We start from the raw sequence: 22,884 nt of genomic DNA on the forward strand, positions 1-22,884 counted from the left end.
GACGCATCAGGAACGAAGGACCAGTTGACTAAGCAGCATCAGCCCCTCTCTTCCTGCAAGCCCTTGCCCATCTGCCAGAGAAAGGGAGAGGGAAGCGTCCCCCATCCCCAGTGCTCAAGTCCTGCTGAATACAATGGAATTCCCTTCTGAGTTAATTGTCTGCAATTGATGCTAGCCATTTTTGTGGGCTTATGTACAGCAGCTGTCACAACCTGGTGCCCTCTGGCTATGTGGAGGGCACCAGGTTGGGGAAGTCTGATTTGCAAGGCTGCCTTAAAAACCACAATCCCAGACCTAAAATTAACAGATCTGCAGTCTAGAAAACCAGTTCCACAATGAAACGCACGAGTCTGACAGTGCGACCTTATTGCCAAAATAATATAAATCTGAAACTGAGCCACGTTACCTTTCTCTGACCTTTGAACAGCAGAAACTCAAAATCCAATGCACTGTGATGTGCCTGTGTGTTTGCTCCCCCCCCCCCCCGCCAACTGGGTTTAAACAAATGGTGTGTGTGAAATCACATGTTTGTTATGATGGCTAAGCTGGTCTCTCCTTGCTTCTCCAGAGGCCCTCATTCCACTCATTTCCTTGTGTTGCAGCACGGAGCAAGGGCGGCCATCTTTGGCCCCAGGGGCAGGAATTGCTCCATTCAGCACAGCCTGCCTTTGCAGCACTCAAATTGTCCTAATCTCATGCTTTTAACTCTGCACTTAACAGGGTGGGTTTTTTGTCATTTAATTTGTCTTCATATTTCTGGAGTTCTCAGATACTAATTGCACAAGGTATATATGTTACCTAAGTATTTCCAGGTGATGCTACTAAGCAACTGAAATGGAATGTGTGTTTGTTTTAATTAAAAAAATTGAGGTTTTCTGTATTTCCCGTTCTACCCTTTTGCCTAACTGCCTGCCCACCCCTTCCATGTTTTGTTCCTATTGTCCTCTAGGAAACTCTTTACATCGCTGACCTTTACATGAGAACTCCCTAAAGGCTTTCTCCCTCAACTTGAATTGGATCGAGTCCTCCGCAGCCCCTTCTCTATTGAAACAGAACATGGCTTCCTCAAGAAAAGCACATTGTAAGAAACGGGAGTTGTGCGTGCATGTGTGAGAGATGCATCACGATTTAAAAATGAAAAATAAAGCCTTTCAACTTAAACTTGTTACACCGCACTGCAATCAAGACTTGGAAAGCTGGCTGCCGAGGTTTCCAAGTCCCTTCCGTCCCATTTGCAGGCTACAGATTGGTTTAAAAAACATTAGGAATATGTGATAATAAAACAGCAACACAAACACAGAGCATGTCTGCAATTATTTAGCAACTGCCACCAGTGAATTTATCCACCTAGATAAATTATCATATGTGTGAGAGTGTGTTCGTAATATACACTGAGTTGTTTGTGGGGTTTGGGTTTTTTTATTTAAAAATGTCGCCTTTGATGCTGCTAGAGCCTTCGCAGGTTTTTTCTCTCTCAGAGCAATCACAGTCTGTCATGTAAATCTCCACCCAGGTGTCAATGTGTAATATGGCCTCTTTTGTGTTAGGAAGGGTGAAAACATGAATGAGAAACCCAGAGGAGACGGCTCCGAGACACCAACGCTCTGATGTGTTGCCTTGTAAAACACAGCATTAGCCTGGCAACTCTAGAACGACACTCTTGGGAGAGTTGAGCTCAGAGAGAGGCCAGAACTCTTTGTGCGCACCACTGAAATGAATGGTGCCTGGATAATGATTGTGAACAAGTTTAGCAAGGGGGGAATGAATGGGCACCCTCTTGCGAACATAGGAAGTTGCCTTAAAAGGAGCCTGATGCTTGGCCCTCCCAGCTCAGCGTTGTCTGCACAGGTGGGCAGCAGCTCTCCGGTGGTACAGAAAAAGAAGCCTTCCCAGCCATACCTAGAGATGCTGCCAGAGGCTGGACCTGAGACATTCTGAATGCAAAGCAGCTGCTCTACCACTAAGCTATAGCCCTTCCCCAAGTAACCGCTCATTTCCATGGGGTTTGCTTAGATGTGGGCACCTGGTGGCCTGGATGATGCCTCAAGCGGAATGGAGTTCATTCATTTTAACTAGATCCTTATGGAAAGCATGGTGACCTCCCTCTCCCCCGATGTGATACTGCTTTTTAAAGCAAAGGTCTTCAAACCATAGTACGGTGTGGCAGGGGGACTCTGGGGTTCCTCAGAAACTTGAGGGTCTCCTGGATTCTACAGTTGCAGAAGATTTGCAGAATGTTGACGCACCTTCAGTTCAGACTGGGGAACATGATACCTTGTGTAAACCAAATGTGTGTTCTAGAATAGAGGTAGCTGGATTTAGAGAAAGACAACATGGCTCCAGAGGTACAGTTGCCCAGGTCGGGGTGTGTGTGTGTTTCTGCAGCAGGCTCCCTGTCTCCAGCATCCTAGAGCCACCAATCAGCATGAAAGGGGAACTTTTTCGCCACGAAGAACTGTTCTCACCCTTTGTGCTTATTGGAGGCACTCAAGGTGAAAGGAGATGCGTCAGCTGCTGAGGATGGTCTACTAGAGTCACACCTAGTAGACCATGGCTGACAGGTAAATGGAGAAATGTTTCCCAAAGGTAGAAACTTTGATAGCCACCACTTTAAATGAGAAAAGCAGAAATGTTGAAATTTCAGCTCTGGTGCTTTATGTTACAATTATTATTATTTCTGTAGCACGTAATAATAATAGTAATAATAATAATAATAATAATAATAATAATAATAATAATAAAACACAAAGACACCCAAAAAATGTAACAGAGGAAAAAGTAATACAGAGTTGTAGCATAAAGGAATAACCAATGTAGTAAATTACAATCTTTACATGGAACTTTTGAGAGCTCAAGCTGGTTCATGCCCTTTATCTAGGTAAAACTTTAAAACAGTCTTGTAAGGCAGATCCGTATTATCATCTCCACCTTGGAGATGGGGGTAGATTTAGCTATGGCTCAACTAAGATCACCTTGGGAATTTCACATTAAACCACAGCTGAAAACAAACTATTAGTTGATCGTGAATGAGCAGTGCGCTGGTGCAGGCTGCTCAAAAGTTCCCACAGTGCTGCTCCCCTGCCGCCGCAGCCATACCACAGACAAAACAAACCTTATTCTGCTGTCCAAACCCGGGCTTGTGCTTTGCTTGGATGAAACAATGAACAGCAAGCTGAGAACGAACTCTGTGGTTTATTTGGAGTGACACAAACCACAAGCCTGGATGACACAACATGCCAGATTGTGGCTTGTTTCATCCACCGCACAGCAGCAACTGGGGAGACGTGCTGTGGGAGCTTCTGAGCAGCGCATATCAGTACGCTACCCCTTCACATTAAATCATAGCTTGTTTTAAACCATGGTTTAACGTGATGTGTGAAATAGGCCAGAATGTTGACTGATGGATAAGATCGTAGGGAGGAGCCTGCCAGATTAGGCCAGTGGCCCATCTAGTCCAGCATCCTGTTCTCACAGTGGCCAACCAGATCACTGAGGGAAGCCCACAAGCAGGATGTGAGCACAATAGTACTTCCCCTTCCTGTAGTTTCCAGCAACAGGTTTTCAGAAGCATTTACTGCCTCAGGCTGTGGAGACAGAGCACAGCTATCGTGGCTAGTAGCTGTTGATAGCCTCCTCCTCCCCTAAATTGGTGGCCAGCACTGCCTCCTGTGGGAGGCAGTTCCGTAGTTTTAACTCTTCATTGAATGAAGTAGTACTTTCTTTCATCTGCCCTGAATCTTCCACCAGATTCTTAGTTTCTGGTGTTCTGACACCCACATGCGGCTGAATCGGAAGAAGCAATGGCTTGGACCAGAGGTTTAAACTTGTGGGCCCCCAGTTGTTGTTCGTGCTGAGCAGTGGCCAGATGGAGTCTAACAACATCTGGAGGGCCAGTGGTCCCTTACGATGGTACGCTTGGCATTCTTGACATGAAAAGTAGCTTCACTTGCTATTAATGCAATGGAACTAGCTTCTTTAAAAATCTGGTCAAACCTGCCAAACTGTGCTTTGATTGTGACACAATTAATTCATTCCTGGCGAAGTATGATAAGCCAACCTGGCGTGTTTTGGCAAAACAGCCTGACAAAGATGGTACGTTATGGGGAAGAGACTGAGGGATGGACCTGTTCATTCACATCCAAAGTGTGTTTTGAATATTCCAGAGCCATCAATTATGGGTTACCAGGCAGTACACCCTCTTCCTCTACAGTAGCTCACACTCAAGTTTGAGGAAATTAGCAAAAACCTGTTTGGGAACATGATTTTATTTAATTAATTTATATACCTCCCCTCATGTGAAGATCTCAAAGCAGTTCATAACTGGAGACTGCTGTTTTTGCTCTTTACTGCCTATTTATTAATTGCTCTGTTTTACTGAATTGTAGTTCTATTTCCATATATTTTCAGAAATTTGACTCCTCCTCCCCTTCACCTCCAAATCCCAGAAGATTGGGTTAATTTTCAGGGTATGATGGACTAAATATGTGAGGTTGGTTAGGGGAATTTCATCCTGATATGCCAAGTGGTAGTGCCTTTATGCTGTATGATCTAATAACAGGTAACAACTGGAAGATCTGATTAACAGAAATCAGGTAAAATGGAGAAAGGCCCTCAGCACTCTAAATATTATATTTCCAGCAAACATCTGACAATAACATTGAGATTTGCAACAATAATAACATTGAGATTATGGACTAACTAACATCTCTGAAGGCATTATGAATGGATCAATAAAGTATAAGGGGCCAATTGCCTGTGCTTTATAAATCATTATGAGAGGCAGAAGACACAGAAAACAGAACGAAGCAGATGTGAGAAGGAAGTCCAATTTCTTGCTGCAATCCAGCATGCACACTCCTGGAAATAAGCTACTCTGCACAGAGTGGGAGTTACTTTTAAGTAAACATGCATAGGGTCACACTGGGGCTGGGTAACCATTACAGGATAGGTGCCCATCACAGTAAACTGTGGTCAATGGGATACACCAAACACAGAGATCCTTTCCGAGAGCAACTAACTGTTTGCTCAGATAAATCATGACTGGCAAGCCAAGTATAAACCTTGGCTTAATGTTGTGGTTTGGCCGAAGAAAAACAAAGCACAACCCCTGGTTCAGATGTAATGCTAAGCCAGGAGTCATAGTCTTTTGCTCTGATGGTAAACTACTAACCATTGTTTACTGTGACGTAAAAAGGCTGTCTTTGTACGAAAGGTAATACATGTAAGATTTAATGTTGTTGTTAACAGTTATTGTTCTTTAAAACAATATTTTTTATTAATTAATTAATACTATCTTAGCTCACTGTTCGCTTTCAGGCTGATGAATTCTTTAAAAATAGAATTTCATGAGTTTGCCATTTAGAGGGATTAGGTAATGACTGTAGACCAAGGGGCCTACAATCTAAAATTTGACACAAGGGAAACCATAGAGAAAAGGGAGAGAGGTGGAGACAGAGGTAATGAAGGCAAGGGTGGGCAATTATTTCAGTTACACATGCTTAAAAAATATTAAATACTAAATAAAATTATTGGACGTAAAACACCTTTCAAGATTTTGATAAATCCCAAAACCCAAGATTTACTTGGGACTTTACTGGAAGGATAATTTCCTGTCCTATGCAAGTTTACTTGTAAGTAAGACCCAAGGAGCTCAGTAAGAGTTATTCCTGGATGAGTATATATAAGGACTGCAGCTACAGGCAATGCATCTGTCCCCAGTGGGGAAAATAAAAATCCCACTCAACTCAGCAGGGCTTAATTACAAGTAGTTCAGGCTGGATATTTTTAACTGTCAAGACACTCTAACTGAAATTTAGGTTATAATGGAGATGGCGAGCAATGTAGGTGGGGATGCGGGAGGAAAGTTAAGTGCCCTGGACATGGATCAAGACCTGCATGTATTCCAGTTTTACTTCCCAGAGGGCTTTTTCCTTATTGCCCAATTAAGTGCATGTGCGTAAGAACTTAAAAAAGTAAGGAGAATCCCTCCCACCTTATTTCTTCAAACAGACGCCTTCACCAACCACATAGGAACCTTAAGCATTGTTACCTTTCTTTCAGTCTGCAAAAGCTGGTGACAGAATCACTGAATCGTAGAGGGAGAAGGGACCTCCTGGGTCATCTAGTCCAACCCCCTGCAATGCAGGAATCACACCTGAAGATTCCCCGACAGACGGCCACCCAACCTCTGCTTAAAAACCTCCGATGAAGGAGAGTCCATTGCCTTCTGAAGGAGTCCGATCCACTGTTGAACAGCTCTGACGGCCAGAAAGTTCTTCCTACACTTTAGCAAAAAAATCTCCTTTCTTGTCATTTAAACCCACTGTAGGTCTCAATAAAAATGAGTTGGCTTCCATCTTGGTCATGAAAGGTGTTGCTAAGAAGCTTAGTATCAGTGACATTGTAAATATTCTCTAACAACTACATATTTATGTAGGAAGGTGAACCAAGCCAAGGTTTAGGGGACGCAGGCAAGACCATTCTTTAGAGTGGGTGTGGGGAGCCACTGGTCCTCTTGCTGTTACTGAACTACAATGCCCATCAACCTCAGCAAGAACAGCCAAGGATGATGGGAGTTGTAGTCCAACAACATCTGGAGGTCCAAAGGTTCTGCGTTGTTAACAGGAGTGACTCTCGTCTGTTGTGCCAAGAGGTATGGGAAAACCTCAGGATAAGCTGAGGTCTCCCACCCACCCTGGTTCCTGATACAAAGCCAGCCAAAGTGTGTATCTGCTAATTGGCTGTCATAGAGCACTGGCGGAGAACAGAAGAAGAGCCTGCTGGGTCAGCCCAATGCCCCATCTATTCCACCATCCTGTTCTCACAGTGGCCAACCTGTGAGGAATGTGAAAGGATTCAAGCTCAAGAAACCTCCCCCCCCCCCCCAGTCCTGTGGTTTCCAGCAACTGGTATTCAGGAGAATTGTTGCTTCCTAAGAGAAGATGCTTGCCTGAAGACCCTATTTGCATACCACACACCTTTGTGATCACCACCCATGAGAAGCCTGAAGTCCTGCAAGTCCTTTCCCTCTCCACCCCTGTTCTAGGAAAACCCCTTCTCTCGTATTTCCGAACTCCGGAGGACCAAACCCCAAACTTAAAACCATGTTGAACCCTTCTAGACCGCAAGCAGTTTGTTTGTTTGTTTACAGTGGTACCTCAGGTTAAGAACTTAATTTGTATTGGGGGTCTGATCTTAACCTGAAGCACCACTTTAGCTAATGGGGCCTTCTGCTGCTGCCACTGCGCGATTACTGTTCTCATCCTGAAGCAAAATTCTTAACCAGAGGTACTATTTCTGGGTTAGCGGAGTCTGTAACCTGAAGCGTCTGTAACCCGAGGTACCACTGTACTGCATTTATGTGTCACCTTTCCCCCTCCAAAGTGTGCAGGGTAGTGTACAATATTCTCCTCCTCCTCATTTAATCCCCACAGCAACCCTGTGAGCTAGGTCAAGCTGAGAGACAGTGACTGGCCCAAGGTCAGCCCAGTGAGCTTCATAGCTGAGTGGGGATTTGAACCCTGGTCTTCCTAGTCCCACACTCTAACCACTACACCATACTGGCTTTGCTCCACGTCCCGGCACCCCTAATTCTCCTTTGCCCCCATCAGTGCTTATCAATTTTATACTTAATCAGTTAAGGCTCAAGGGGACCCAGTAAAGAATAGGTTCCCCTCAGCTCCCTGTCACAGAGGAGATTCCTTTGCCTTGAAGTCCAAGTTGGCTTTCACCTTTAGATGATCAGGGCGAGAAGTCAAGAAAATCCTAGTGTATTTCGGCTACCTAATTCTAAGGGAGACTGCTAAGTGGTTCCTCTTGTTACCCTTGCATCTGGGAAGTATATCAATGCCTCTAAGAGCCACTGAAAGAGGATACAAACATATGTTCCCCTCTGGAATAGGCAAAATCTCTGGCTCTTCCTCTCTCACCTGCTGCTAACCCATTCTTTACCTCTCAGTCTACCTCACTAGTGAGATTTCCCACGCTACCCTGGTTAGATGGTACTTTGCACCTAGAACGTTTTTACTTCTCCAATTTGCTGGCTTTTATGTCCACTGTACATTTCCCCTCCTCTTCCTTATTTGGCTAAAGGGTCACTGCTCTCTCCTTTTGAATTATCCTCAAATCGCTGCTCCTTCCCCATTCTTTCTCTCTCACCTTTTGCTTCTTAACTTCAAGCACCCCTGCCTCTTGAGTTTTAACAGCAGAGCTGCCAATTGGGTTCAATGCTCTGTATGCGTTACTATTTTTATTGCATTGGTTGTTGTTATGATCATCATTAAGAATATCTTTTCGTTGCATTACTCCAAAACGACTCAAAGCAACTTACAATCACAACAGAAATATTAAAAGCAATTGCAATAAATGCAATCGACAAAAGCCTAAAAAATCTAAACGGACACATCTATACAAATAAAAGGCAGGTCTAGAAGATCCAGTCCCACCAAAAAAGACCACATTCACATCAAAGCCCCTTCACCTAAGTGCCAAAACAAACGCCCAGGTAAACAGGGAAGCTTTTGCCTGGTGCCTAAACTAGACAAAGAGGGCACCAGGAGAGCATCCTTGGGGAAAACATTCTACAAGAGGGGAGTCACCACTGAGAAGGTGCTTTATACCAGGGGTGGGGAACCTGTGACCCTCCCAATGTTGTTGGATTCTAACTCTCATACGTTCCAGCCATCGTGGTCAATGGTCAGGGATGGTGGGGCTTGGGAATCCAGCAAGATCTGGATTGCTGGAGGGATCTCATTTTCTCCTCACAGCAACCCTGCGAGGTAGGCTAGGGTGAGAGAGTGTGGCTTGCCCAAGGATGGATTTGAATGCAGAGCTCGCTGGGACAAGCCCACATCCAACCCGACACAAGCATAAGAAGTCTGACCTGCCTTGAAGGTTTGTTTCCTGAGATAACGTTATCTCACAAACATCCTAAGAGGTTATTTTATTTATTTATTTATTTCATAAAAAATTATACACTGCTTAATGGAGGGGGTGGTAGTTAACCATCAAAGCAGCAGCTTACAAAAAAAAGATAAAACAATAAAATAATCAATAGGAAAAAACTAACAGCAGTAACTAAAAACTTTCAAGAAGTTAAGATTACAACAGCCTTAAAAAGACTGGCGCTTGCATCAACTTTCTCAACACCTCCATAGGCTTCTCTAAATGAAAAAGCTTTTAGCAGGTCATGACAAGAGTACATTAAAGCACTTGCTTGATGTCACTAGGCAGGGAGTTCCAAAGTTTTTACAAATGCATAATGGGTATTTTGTGGCACCTATATCAGTTCCAGTACAACTGCTTGAAGAGGTTAATTGGGAACATATGGGGTAAGGCGATGTCATAGGTGCTACACTTAGTGCAAACATCAAATTACATTGTCAGTAAGTCTGTCAGTTAAGGAAGGGAGTATCAGTGCCCTGTGATTCCTCCTAAACCTCCCTCCCTCTACTCAAAAACTGGGCCCAGTTCCCACTTTGGAACCAAGAAAAAAAAGGGGGAGCCTCTAGGGAAGAATCAGTGGAAGGGTTAAGCTCCCCTTGCACTGCCACCACCAATTTGGCCCTGCAAATGCCCTTCCTGCTGCTATCCATGAATATTAAGATACAGGGTCCTGTTAGGGCGTGTCATTTTAGGGGATGAAATTTTATTTTTGCAAATTTCCTCAGTGAGGAGTCTGGCTATTCAAATCTGCTATTATTTTTGTGATTGGACAACATTTAGTTTGGTAAATCTATGTTGGATTGAAAAGCATAATAACTGCTCTTGGAAAACCAAAGCATTTTCATGATACCTTTTGAAAATTTCAGGTAATGCTAAATAATTATTATAATATAATATAATATAATATAATATAATATAATATAATAATAATATAAAACAAATTGCAAGTTCTTGGCTATCATTTTTAATTATTTCTATGCAATTTTACACACATTTTACTTATCAAGCAAAGCTACATTAAAATTAATGTAATCAAAATATCTTTTGAATTCCTAAGTCATATTACAACTTCTTAGAACCCGTTTTTGGAGTTTGAAAGTTGAAAAATTCAGCATGCCCTAGGTCCCGCTCCCTGTTGCCATTTGTCTGACTGTGATATTCAGACAAACAGATCATCCTCTTTGAGTGGTCCTCCCCCAGAGGTTTGTACTGTAAACTTATTAGTTGTGATTCTTTCATTGCAAGAGGTTGGACCAGATGATCCTTGGGATTCCCTTCCAACTCTACAATTCTATGATTCACCACACCTAAATTAAACTTAGGAATTAATTTTCCTCAAGTCTCATTTTTCCATGTTTCATACTCGTTTCTCTTCAACAACTCCAGTGTGGATAATACTTTAAATATTTCCAGTTGTTATTTTCCCTCCTTTTTTCTTCTTTCTCCCCACTCCCGCTTTTCCCTTTAATCATGAAACAGATGTTTGGGGCTGCAGCACTTTCTCTGAACGTCTGCGTACATAATATCAGCGGCTTCCAAACCTTCTGCCTTCAAGCAATTCTTCCCACATTGGCTTTTCAGCTAATGGACATGGACTGCATTCTGCCGGGGATTATGGGAATCCCGGAGGCTGCCTTACACTAAATCAGACCATGGGCCCATTTGGCTCAGGACTGACCGCACTGACAAGCAGCCGCCCTCCAGGAAAATGCCTTCTCCAGCTCTATAGGGAGATGATGGAGGCTGAACCTCGGACCTTCTCTACAACCAAGCATAAGAACACAATAACCTTCCTGCTGATCAGGCCAATGGCCTATCTACTCTAGTCCAGCATCCTGTTCTTATAGTGGCCAACCAGATGCCTGAGGGAAACCCACAAACAGGACCTGAGAACAAGATCCCTTTCTCCTCCTGCGGTTTCCAGCTACTGGTATTCAGAAGCATTGATGTCTCCAACTGCAGAGGTAGAGCATAACCATCATGGCTAGTAGCCACTGGTGGCCCCATCTTCCATGCATTTGTCTAATCCTGTTTAAAGCCATCCAAGATGGTGGCCACTGCCACTGCCTCCCGAGGGAGCCAGTTCCATAGTTTGCGCAGTGTGAAGTAGTACTTTCTTTTCTCTGTCCTTTATCTTCCAACATTCACCTTCATTGGATGTCCACAAGTCCTTGTGTTATGAGGGAGAAGAACTTTTCTCTATCCACTTTCTCAGTGCCATACACAATTTCATAACCGTCTACCAGGTCGCCTCTTCCTCGCCTTTTCTCTAAACTAAAAAGTCCCAAATGCTGCAACCTATCTTTATAAGGGAGTTACTCCATCACCTTTATTTTATTTTTTTCATTCATTCACCTTCATCATTTGGGTTGCCCTTTGAACCTTTTTCAACTCTGCAATATCCCTTTTTTAGGTGAGGCATGTGCTTCCATGGAGCTACAGAAGTGTTCCAGAGCACATGTAGAGTTCAGGCAGGACACAGTTGGCCCTTACTAGCACCATGAATTAAAAGCATGTCCTGCAATCCACCCCACATCCCCACTACCCTCAGTATGACTTCGTAGGAGACCAACCATAGTCGACATGGGCCAAGCTCCCTTCTATCTTCCTGGTCTCCTCATGGCTGGGAATGATGGGAGTTGTGGTCCAAGGCATCTGGAGGGTGTCAGGTTGACAAAGGCTGCCCTATGAGGCCCCACTGAAATGCACTATACATTTCAAACAGTGTCCTATCACTTTAAAGAGCAATGGCTTCCCCCCAAAGGATCCTGGGAGCTGTAGTTTGTTAAGGTGGCTGAGAGTTGTTGGGAGGCCACCTATTCCTTCTCTCAGAGCTAAAATCCCCAGAGTTCCCTGGGAAGAGGGCCTGATTGTTAAGCCATTCTGGGAACTGTAGCTCTGTGGGGGGTATAGGGGTCTCCTAACAACTCTCAGCACCCTTAACAAACTGTAGCTCCCAGAATTCTCTGGGGGAAGCCGTGACAGTTTAAAGTGATATCACAGCACTTTGAGTGTATTATGTGAATGTGGCCACTTATATCAGGAGTGGCCAACCTTTACTGACCCAAGGACCACAACGAGGACTGGCCAACCGTGAGGGCTATATGCCTCCTTCGCACAGATGTGCATACACACATTCAGACAAACACACAATATTCAGACCCCAGCACTCTTTTGCTAATTAGCAAAGAAGCAGAATGGAGTTCAGGGGTGGAAGGAAGTCCTTGCTTTACCTTTCCTCCCTCTTCTGAGGCTCCACCATCTTGGGAAACAGAAAGGAGCCCTTCTTCCTAAGACCTTCCTACAATAGCAGCACCCCAGAGGGAGAAAAAGGCCCCCTTGAAAGGTAAAAAGAAGCAACTGATTTAGAGACATGAGGTGTTTTGGACACCCAGGAAAGACCAACAGCAGCTAGCAAAGGATGAGGAAGAGGAGCAAGCTGAACACAGATCAACAACAAAAATAAAATTCTTTTCTTTGCAAAAAAGGCAAATGTGGGAGGCACGTTTGTAGGGGGCAGATATGACCTGTGGGTCTGCTACCCCCACACAGAAGAGTTTTTGAAGAACCCAGTTTGAAAGCCTCACAACCCAAATCTCTCACTTGCATTGTTATATTAAGAATATTTATGCACTGGGCTGATGCAGTCGTAATAAACTTCAAATCAGCACCTTCAAATAAACATCCCCTTAGAAATCAGACAGCAGGGGAGCGTAATTAATCATCTTCGTAGTTTAAATGATAAATATTTCAGGCCATGATTCTTTCCTACAGGTCATTAAAGTATTCCACTCCATCTACCCCGGAACGAAATCACAGCCATAGTGCAGGATATCTCTACTTTGGGTTTAGAGGTTTGCCAGAATCAATGCAAAAAACTCAAATTCAAAAAGAAATTGCACAAAAAAATTGAGCTTTCAGCAAACACTTTATCCTTCTGAGAAGAAATCATATTTCCATATTGTAGAAGTAAAGGTCATGTATCATACATGTATTATCTCACAGCCAACCTTTAGCTGCTTAGGCAGAGAGGGGGTACCTGTGCCCCTTCAAATGTTGTTGGGACTCCAGTTTCCATCAGCCCCGGCCAGCATGGCCAATAGCCACAGATGATGGGAGTTGTAGCCCAGCAAGACCTGCACTGAGGGGCTCCAATACATTACGCACCAAAACAAACCCAGGTTTGCTACCAAGTGTACTCTTGACAGTGACAGGGAAGCTGCAGACAATCCTGGCCCTCTGAGCAGTGAACCTATGTGATCTACATGAGCAATCATGTGCCTGTCTCACCCATACGCTGCATGTTTAGGTGCACACTTATAATGTGTGAAGCAGAACCTCTGACAGCCGAGGCAAACATGGAGTCAGATCAACAGACCCAGGAAGACATTCACTGGAAAGTTCTTGCACAATGAACCTACAAAAAGCAATTAAGGATTTTCTCAACGGCACAGAAACCATGCACTGGGCTTCTGTAGGAATCTTTCTAACAGATTTATCCCTCCGTCTGCAGACCTGGTACCAATTCTGAGACCTGAAGGATCTTCTTTTAATGAGAGCTTTGAAAGTTTTGCATATGTAGCTTCCTCTCTTTTCAACTGTGAGTCTCTGAATCATTATAAAGTATGAACCAAGCCTCTGTTAATTGCCATTACATCACACAACTGGACCAGGGAATTGCAACCCACCCCCATCTATCTGACGCTGACATATTCTGATGCACATAAAAATTAAATCCCATCCATCATTCAGTTTTTTTGGGGGGACCCCTAAAACTTTATTCAAACACCTTCCCAGGACAGCCTCTTCCCCAGAAACTCAGCATCTTGACGACAAGCTTTACAAGATAGATGGGTCTTTAGCATCTAACCACTAGAATGGTACACAACTCAGATATGTGCAGCAACAAACTTATGCGCAGCTTCGAAGAAGATGTTTGCCCTGAAAGCCACCAGCAAACACTACAATGCTGCATGTTTGCTTATTAATTTCTTTCGGACTTGTGTGTCTGTAAGAAAGTGCTTAGAGGCAAAGATTGCACCTAAATGGGACTTATTTCCAAATAAACTGGAAGAACCAAGAAATGACAATGCAGTGGAGAATCGTCAACAAATTACTGTCTCTCAAGTCAACCTTGAGCACATTAATTCACGTATGAATACAATTTCTTTCAGCTGCACTTCCTTTTTTCTGTTTCTGAGCTCAGGATTACTGCAGATGAAACAGACTTGCAAATTAAGCTCCATCGAAACAATTTCAAAACAAAAGTGACTGGAGAACAAGCGAGCAAATTCCCACCGGTGACAAATTCACTGAAAGGGAACAACTGGAAAACTCTTTGCGAACTCTCTTTGGGGCTGCCAAGAGTGTGCACACACCTGGGTTAAAATCACCTTTCAACGGGCACATTTATTTAGCTACAAAGCAGGGGCACTGGCAAAGGCGGACAGCAATCGCAACAGGTGCTTCAAACACAACGTTGCAAGACAGAAGGCGGGGAATGCATCGGAGGGTTCAATCTGAAAACAGCACAAGCATTTCGCAGTTTCTGACTCTACTCGGCTGAATTCCTGCTATCAAAGAGCGTTAAGTTCCATGCGTTGGACGCTGCCAGGAAAAGTGTTGACCTTACCTGGAATCTGGGTACTTTGTCAAGGTGGCCAGGCTACTGGTGTACATGTGTCCTCCTACATCAATGTGCACAGGGGCGTTGGATTTGGTGAGCTGAGCTGGGAGAGGGATTCCTTGGGCAGCCAATGGAGAAACCGGAGACCGTGTTAAAGACAGCCGGGACATCGCTCTGCCTTCCTCCTAGAAGCCCCCAACAGAAAAAAGAGAAGAAGAAAAATCCTCTTAAGCACAGCTGTGCTTTACCTTGATTCCAATGAGATCACAGATCTAATAAGATCATTTTTGCATCTGCCTGATCACATATTCAGCTAACAAATTATTGCCACCTTCGTAATTAAGTGTATTTGCATCATACTCTTCAAAGGACCAGCGGGCAAAGAGAAAAGATGCTTATTAGCAATAAGAAATCAAGCGGGGTGGGGGGATCTTTTTCAAGGTGTCAGCCTCAAGGGGCATAAAACAAACTGCAAAATTCTAATTAAAGGTCGCGGGCTTATGTGTTAGATGTGAAATATCCCCTGACAAACGAATAACCAATTTGTGAATTGGGATTCAGGGGTTTTTGCAAGTTTGTCTCAGTAACGAGACACCTCTAAATTAGTGACTTCCTCAGTACCTAAGGCATTTCATTTAGACATGTAGTAAAATTCGCATCAAACATAGAACATTTTTTTAAAAAAAACTACCTACACAACACAACTACTAATACCTATTTTTTATCTAGAGGAAAAGCCGCCTAGCTGAAGAGCAGGCTAGAACAAAAATCACCATTTAAAAAGTGACCACTGTTACCCTCCGTATACCATTTCCAAATATCTTGTGTTCTCAGCTGAAGTCATATATTACAGAGCTATCTAGACATACAGACAACAATAATGTTTATAGTCAGTTCTTTCTTTCTTTTTTTAAAAAAGGAGTTTAAACTCAAAAGACTTTCTTTCCATAAATTTATTCACTAAAATTCAGATTTCTATGAAAATGTCAAGAAATTTGATTGCCCTCAGCCTTCGAGAGAATAACAATCAGATTTTAAACTTTGACAGACAGTAGGTACTTCAGTTTGCTTTAATGCTTAGAAGCTATTCCGACACGTAAGTGGTATATAAATTAATAAATAATAATCTGGATAAAACAATACTGTCGCACATACAGGCAACCAACACAAAATCTTGCAAGACATTCCAAGTGGCACAGCCTATAAACTTCATTTCTAAACACACACCCCCACCCACTCATTACAGCAAAATATTCCAAATATTACAGCTATGAAACATTTCAGAGAATAATTTAATTGACTTGGTATTTTTATTTGCAGTCACAACACAGAGCATCTATATTCTGTTAACATCCGACAGGCACACCCTATGCAATATTTCACAGTGAATTTCCATTTCTTACAGACTCCTTTGACCGTACTTCTCAGAATCCAAAGTCTCCCTTTTTAACATCATCGCAACAATACGACTAGCTTGGACAAAATCACCCCAACAGGCAGAAAACATTTGCTTTTCCGAATTGCATAGAAACTGGCTGAAAAGTAATTTTGGGACATCGGTACAAAGAATATAAACTCCACGTTTAATTGACTGTTTTGCCACTCTGCCACCAGAAATACATCACCCCATTACGGATCCACATCCTTTTCTGTCTTGACACGCAGAAGTGCAGAATGGACATCTAACCTGAGCGCTACCCCAAAGATTTGTGCTGTCCCAGAAACTTCAGCCAGTTGGCAGGAAATTAGCATTTTGACAATAGCACCACCTTCAAGGAGAGGGGCTGAATTCTTTAAAAGAGCAAATGACTCTTGGTTCTTGCCCTGAGCCATCTTAAGCAAATACTTCACATCATCAACGGAACTACTTGCTTTCAACAAATAATTTAAGAGTGTCAGCCCCATTGTCTTCTGCCATTTCTTCCTGCTTGTAGATGCCCCATCTTCCCAGATGCCTACAAATTATCCCAACACCAAAGAACACAATAAGCTCTTATACATACTAGATTCCTGGGTTTAAATTTTTGGGGGTCTCCAGCTAGAAGCTTGATTGTCACCGCTGCCTGTCTTTGTTCTGACTCCAGCTAGCCTATTATCCCATAATAATAATGTTACAGGAGCTGCCTAGGAAGTCCCTATAACTAAAGGCAGCAATTTCCCTCGTGAATAATCACCGTTCTGCCTTCTTCCTCCTTCAGAATGAAATCTTAGCAACAGAGAAAGCCCTTCAATTCTTACTTTGCAATGGTTTTATCTTGCAATAGAGACTTCTGGCAAGAAATGACAGCCGCTAGATAAAGGCAGAAGGCGCAGGCTGTTCCGATTTGCAGAAGCAGGGTTCCCATTGAATTTACAGAAACAAGAGTGGAGTCCAAGTGTTCTAGCTAACCTACAACAGCAACATCTCTGTCTAAGGGTCCCTCATACAAAATATGTCTCCTTGGAATCAAGTTCCACTCTATGAGGCATAACCCTGGTAAGAGTGATTAGGACCGCAGGCTCACAGCTCCATCACAAGCACTTTTACTCAGAAGTAAGTCCATCTGTTTCCAATGGGGCTCACTTTCCAGCAATTTTGCATAGGGCTACAACATTAATTTCTCATCCTGGATGTCAACTGCGCAATCTAGCAATTTATACTATTCCCTTGCATGGCTTTTTGAATTACCTCTGTGCACTGTTGCTGTCTCTCACTTGTTAGATGCAGAAAAAAATTTATTCAAGTCTGCAGTCCACAAAATTGAGCAGATGCTAATCTAAATCTAATGGGGACCCAGATCTGAATTCAGAGTGGACTAGAAAGATGGGTACGCAGATTACAAAAACACCACCCAGGTGTTTGTTTGTTTGTTTTTGTCACAGAAGATGGATATTATGAGCTGAACTGTAAACGTGCAACTGACTCTTTTGCTCTCATTCACTTAAGATGACATTTTTCTCAAGCACTGTATCTACACCATCAAAAAGTATTCAGAGAAAAGGTAAATATTTTTGTATTTGTATCTAAAGAATGCACTGAAAGAATCAAACTGTCTTTTGGTTTACTGCTTCTGAAATGAACTTTTGACATATTCTGAGGCAGTCTCAAGTGAAAGTTTTTACAGAGTAATTAAGAATTGTGTGTGTGTGTGTAAACTAAGCACACTGTATTAGTTCAAATTATCCCTGTGTGGTTTGTCTACACAGGAAGAGGATCTCTGGGAGTTTGCTGAAGGCAGAGACACTGATTCACTGGGAAATTCTCCTGCGCCAGCCCTGCTCGAAATGAATGGGCAGTCTTGCAATGCTCTCATTCAAAAGAAATCTCATTGGATGATGCCAACAACCAACAGACCTGATACCCAAACTGCCTTCATGTTGGTGTGCAGAGTAGCTTTCTAGCATCTCTCACCAGGATCTTCCAAAAGGCAGCTTATTTCTTCCCGCCTTCCTGTGCTAACTGCCTAAGTGCTGCTTGTAAAAACTATTTGCCCGTGGAAAGTGAAATAACCACCATCCTATGCTCATTTACACACAAAATGATTTTGTGTCCCATTGAGCTCACAGTTGTTCCGCTCTCTAGGGGTGATTAAACTAGCTAGGCTGCTACAGCTTGCAATGATTTCACCGAATCGCTTCCCCATGAAGTTGCTTCTTTGCTAAGCTGTTATTTTAACCATAAAAGGTAAACAGAAGGCAGTTGTAAGAGCTCCATTCAACTCCATGCCCAGGGCTATCACCCTGGGGCAGAGAATGCTGAAAGACTGCAGAAATTTCCAGGGTGTTGCCTCTGTCTTCATTCTCTCTCTCACACACACAAGCCTACAGGAATATTATTCATTTAATATACACTCTAGATGCTACAATTTGAAATCCTCCTAAAAAAAAAAAAAAAAGACTTCAAAAGTGCAAAATAAGTTTGGGATGGATAAAACTTCCCCTTTTTTGTACATACACACCCTGGGGGGCCATAGTAACCAATACTGCTGATGATGAGGTGGGATTGTGTTTTTTTGGAGGGGAAAGGGAGAAATATATATATCTGTATACCTGAAAGCAACTGCAGAAACTAAAAGGCAAAGCAGGCAAAGGCCAAGGGAGAGAAGGTGAGAGGTTGCAAACAATAGGAAACTACAGCAAATGGTATGCAGGGATTAAAAACAAAACAAAAAAGGGGGAAAGCAGGCAAAGAAAGGAGCTCCAAAAGAGGGACAAAGTTTAAATCAAGGCACACAGACACTTAAAAGCCTACAGATGGGAAGCCAGACTAATTAAGGATGTAAAAACGCTTTTGTTTCTAAAGTTTATTGTTGCCAGGATAAAAAAAAAATTAATTGAAACTAATGCTGTTATTCACTCATGCAGTTTAATTCCTTCATGCCCATTTAAGAGATGAAATGAAAACTGCGGGTTTTTAAGAGATGCCTTGAAACAGTGCAATATACTCCCTCCCCCCCCCCCCCGCTCTTCTCTGGGATGCAAAAGGGACATCTTCCTTTCAGCCAGCCAGCCGCTTATCAAAAGCTTCAAGTGCATCCAAAGTACTCTGTGGCTAAGGACTAGAGTCCAGCAGGAATGTCTGCAGGAGTCCCCCTGGAATGAAGGGGGGCCTGGCACAGCTTCCCTTCCCACCTCCACCCCACTTTCAAGGGAGCTTGTGCAGGAGACCTTCCTGGGCTGCACCCCCTGCCTATATCAGATCAAATCTAAAACCTGCTCTCTGGACCATCCCTTTGTTGGGCTCTCTTGGTCAAAGGCAGGTCTAGGGCAGCATCTGGATATAAGCATTTTTCACAGCACCTTTTCTGCCCCCCAAAGTCCTTGTCCTCAAGAGCCTTTGGAGAATATTAGTGCTCCCCTCCCTTTTGCAAATGTCTTTTAACCTTTCCGTAGAAAATGTGCCCATGGGTTAAGACATAGAAGGCCTGGACACCTTTGTCTGTGCAAAAGATGCTCAGCTCTCCACAGCTGGTAGCCTTTAAAAACCCAGGGATGCAGGGGGTGGAACAAGTGCACAACCAGGGAGTTGACAGCTGAGGTGTAATCTGGTCATTAGGAGTGTGGAAGGGTGCAAGTTCATGGCCTCCTGTCAATATCTGCCTCGGTTTTTTCTATGGGAGTGGATGGAGAGTTCAGCCAGAGCTATTGCTAGGAAGTGGCTTCCCTTAAAATGTCCCAACTCACTTAAGCACAGAACTTGGTCGGAAAGGTGCTTTCTGTCCCTCCATCCTATGTGTGCACACAAACAAATACAACACACAAGCCTGCAATTTCCTCCGCAGGAAGAAGTTGCACGGGTCCCAGCTGAAACTTCCCTCTGTATTGAAAAGTGCAGTCTTCTGTAGGCTCACGTGGAGGGCCATCCCATTATGTTGAATGGGCCCCAAGTTAAGTTCTGTATCAGAGAGCAGCCTGGGGGTCTTTAAGACTAAATCTCCGCACAAACTCAAGCAGGCATCCCCATCTACTCGCCAGCGTGCAAGTGGCCCAACACATCCAAACACCCCGCGCCGGTCTCCTTTTTGAGCGCTGGTCATCCTCTAAACAACATTCAGGGAGGCTCGCTCCAAACTTTTGGCTTTGCCAAAGAAAAGCTCCCAGCAGTAGCGGGAAGCAAACAAACAAAAATCAAAGAATAAAATTAAATTAAAAGAGCAACATGGCGCCTTTTCTTCTTTCACAGAAGCAGCAAAGAGGCAGATGGAAAAGGGAGAGTAGTGTCCCCCCCCTCTAGAAAGGGGAGCTCCAGCCCTAGAGCAGGGCTTGGGGAGCCCCGCGCGCGGCGTGTACCGACAGCGCAAACCGACGATCGCCGGCAGTCCTGGGCCAAGCCGGCTCGGCTCGCCGCCCTCTCCTAATCGCTGGCGCCAGACTTTCATTCACAGCCCGCCTGCCTGGGGCTTTGGCTCCCCCTCTCACCCGTTCCCTCCAAGCGCTTTTCCTTCATCCTCCTCACCATTTCTTTGGCCTTTTGTGCAGAACCAGCCCTCGGGGAAGGGGGCTTCCTAAAGAAGGGACGCCCCCCCCTTTCCCCCCAGCCGAGGAGAAAACGGAAAGCACTAGGAGCGCCAATGTTGCCCCCCGCCCCGCACGGCACTCAGCCCCAAAGCAGCCGGCAGCCCTTTCTGGCGCCCCTCATCGTCACCCCAACCACCGACCCCCCCCCTTCCAAAGCCGCGGCGGCTGTCAAGGCGCGCTCGCTCGTGCATGTACCATTCAAACGCCGCGGGGGCCCCAGCGAGCGCCGCGCGCTTCCCTCCACGCCAGCCGCAGCTCCCTTGGCCCGGATCCTTTCCACCTCCCCCTCCCCCTTTCCACCCCTCTCCCCGCTTCTCCAGCTTGATGCTAGGAGGGCAGCAGCGAGAGGCGAGGAGCCTCGGGCAAGGGGGCTCCGGCCAAGCTGGCCATTCTCGCTGCTGCCTCCTGCCTTTTTTGTCTTTTTTTTTAAACGGGAGGAAAAAAAATAATAAAAGGCAAAGCTACACACATACGCGCGGCCGCGCGGAACAAGCGCGCGCACGGAGCCATGCGTGCACACGCGTGCACACACACACACACGGTGCAAAGGAAGGGTTTGGCTGGAAGTGTCACTGTAGCTTTAAAAAAGGCAGCTGCACACACAAGACCCAAGATCCGAGTTGAGTTGCAAGAACCACTTGGGGAGGGGGGATCCCCTGCTTTGGAAGGCGCGCACGGTGCAAACCAAAGGAGGAAGCAGAGAGAGGGAGAGAGAGAGGCAAGCAGGAGGAGCCCGCTCGCCCGCCCGCCTTCCCCCGCCAGCCCGGGTCGCCCGCCTTACCTTGAGCGCAGGCGGCGAAGAAGAAACGCCGACGAGCTGGGCCAAGCCCCCTGTCCTCCGCGCTGCGCGCCGCTCGCTTGGCGAGGCGGAGGGAGCTCGGGGCGCCTTTGTAGGTTCCTCTGGCTGAGCTGCCTCCGACCCTGCTGCCGCCGCCGCCGCCGCGATGCAATATTATTGTAGATCTATTTGCCCAGGCTTCTTCTTCTCCGCTCTCTCTCTTTTCTTCTTTTCTGTTTGTTTTGCCTCGTCTGCGCGGGGAGGGGAGGAAAGCGGGGTGGCGGAGGAGGAGGGGGGATCGGGGAGAGAAGAGCCTTAAAACAGAGGAGCCGAGGCTGCTCGGGAGAAGAAAGGCAATAATCTCCTCTCTAAATAACGCGGGGAGAGGAGGGGGGAAAGGGAGGGAAAAAAGAAGGGGGAGAGAGAGAGAGAAAGGAAACCGCGAAAGGGAGACGGCGGCAGCAGCGGCTTCTCGCTCTGGGCTCTGAAAAAACGCCTCCGGCTCCGCCGCCACGTTAGGCTGCAATTAGCTCAGCCCTTTTCGCTCTCCTCTCGCCTGGGCTAGTTTCGCAGGAAAAGCCGATCTTGGCCCCAACCTTCTGCAAAATCTGCCCTCCCCACCGCCGGAATTGTTGTTGTTATTTATTTTTCTAAATTAACTCTTTCTGTGTCTTGCTTTAATTTTTAAAAAGAAAAAAAAAATCCTGTTGCAAATCTGCCTCCTCCCCGTCGCACCGACTTCCCCCTGCAAAATCGCTTCCCCCCCTTCTCCTCGCGAGCACCAAGCTTTGGGTCCTGTGTCGAAATCTCGCCTTTTTTTGCTAACGGTCCTGCCTCTTCGTCTTTCTTGGCTGGGGGTGGGGGGGGGGGAGGATAACGGTTTGGCGCCGCCGGAGTCCTCAGGGCCACGTCCCTTCCAGAGAGACTTTAGTGCAAAAGGGAGGTGGGGGTGGGGGCGCGAAAGGGAGGGAGCGCGCGCGAGGGGGAGCGCAAAGCTGATTTTAATCACTGTCATTTGGTCTGATGTAATATTTCCCGGGGCATTTCCCAACTAGGCATAAATTTGCAGCTCCCAAATAAGTCAGGCAGGGCACGTTTTGCACATCGTTGGAGTCCTCCCTCGTTACAACGAGGGGAGCACCCGGGCCGCTGCTGCACTTGTTGATAAACTGGAGCAAGTTTTGGAGACGGGTTCTCCCCCCTTCTTTTAATTACAAGACGAGCTCAGCGATCGAGGGGCTCAAACGGAGAGCCAGCAGAATAACCCTTCCCTTCCCTTTTCGATGACTCCTCTCTGCTCTTCTTTGGGGATCCGATTTAGTTTTATTCTCTCCTCCCCGACCCCCCCCCCCCGCGCCTCGGCTTGCAAACGCTCCCCCAATGCCCCGCAGGCCACTGGAAGCGAATGACGTCCGCGGCCAGGCATTGTGCGGCGGGAGAAAAGCGCCCTGGCAGGCCGCCTCGGGCCAAATGCGCCATTTCCATTGATGGCGCACGGCGAGAGATGGAGATGTCTGCCGCCGCCGCCGCCACCGAGGCT

The 22,884-nt window shown here is 45.3% G+C and overlaps 1 protein-coding gene across 4 annotated transcripts in view; it reads right to left on the minus strand.

Moving 5' to 3' along the window:
• KCTD15 (potassium channel tetramerization domain containing 15) overlaps positions 1-22,680 on the minus strand; it is a 64,560-nt gene extending 41,880 nt beyond the window's left edge. Inside the window, exons 1-2 of one of the 4 annotated variants that reach the window (XM_081922796.1) lie at positions 21,348-22,680; positions 14,576-14,754 (exon numbers count right to left, since the gene is read on the minus strand). In XM_081922796.1, the coding sequence (XP_081778922.1) occupies positions 14,576-14,739 (164 nt within the window). In that variant the 5' untranslated portion in view covers positions 14,740-14,754; positions 21,348-22,680. Of the gene's footprint in view, positions 1-14,575; positions 14,755-16,194; positions 16,267-20,504; positions 20,633-20,761; positions 20,823-21,347 lie in introns of those variants that run through there. The other 3 variants (XM_081922795.1, XM_081922797.1, XM_081922794.1) reach the window with 3 other exon arrangements.
• Between the last annotated feature and the right edge of the window lie 204 nt (positions 22,681-22,884).

This window comes from Podarcis melisellensis (genome assembly GCF_964234715.1).
Source record: "Podarcis melisellensis genome assembly, chromosome: 8".
In the NCBI taxonomy this organism is placed as follows: Eukaryota; Metazoa; Chordata; class Lepidosauria; order Squamata; family Lacertidae; genus Podarcis; species Podarcis melisellensis.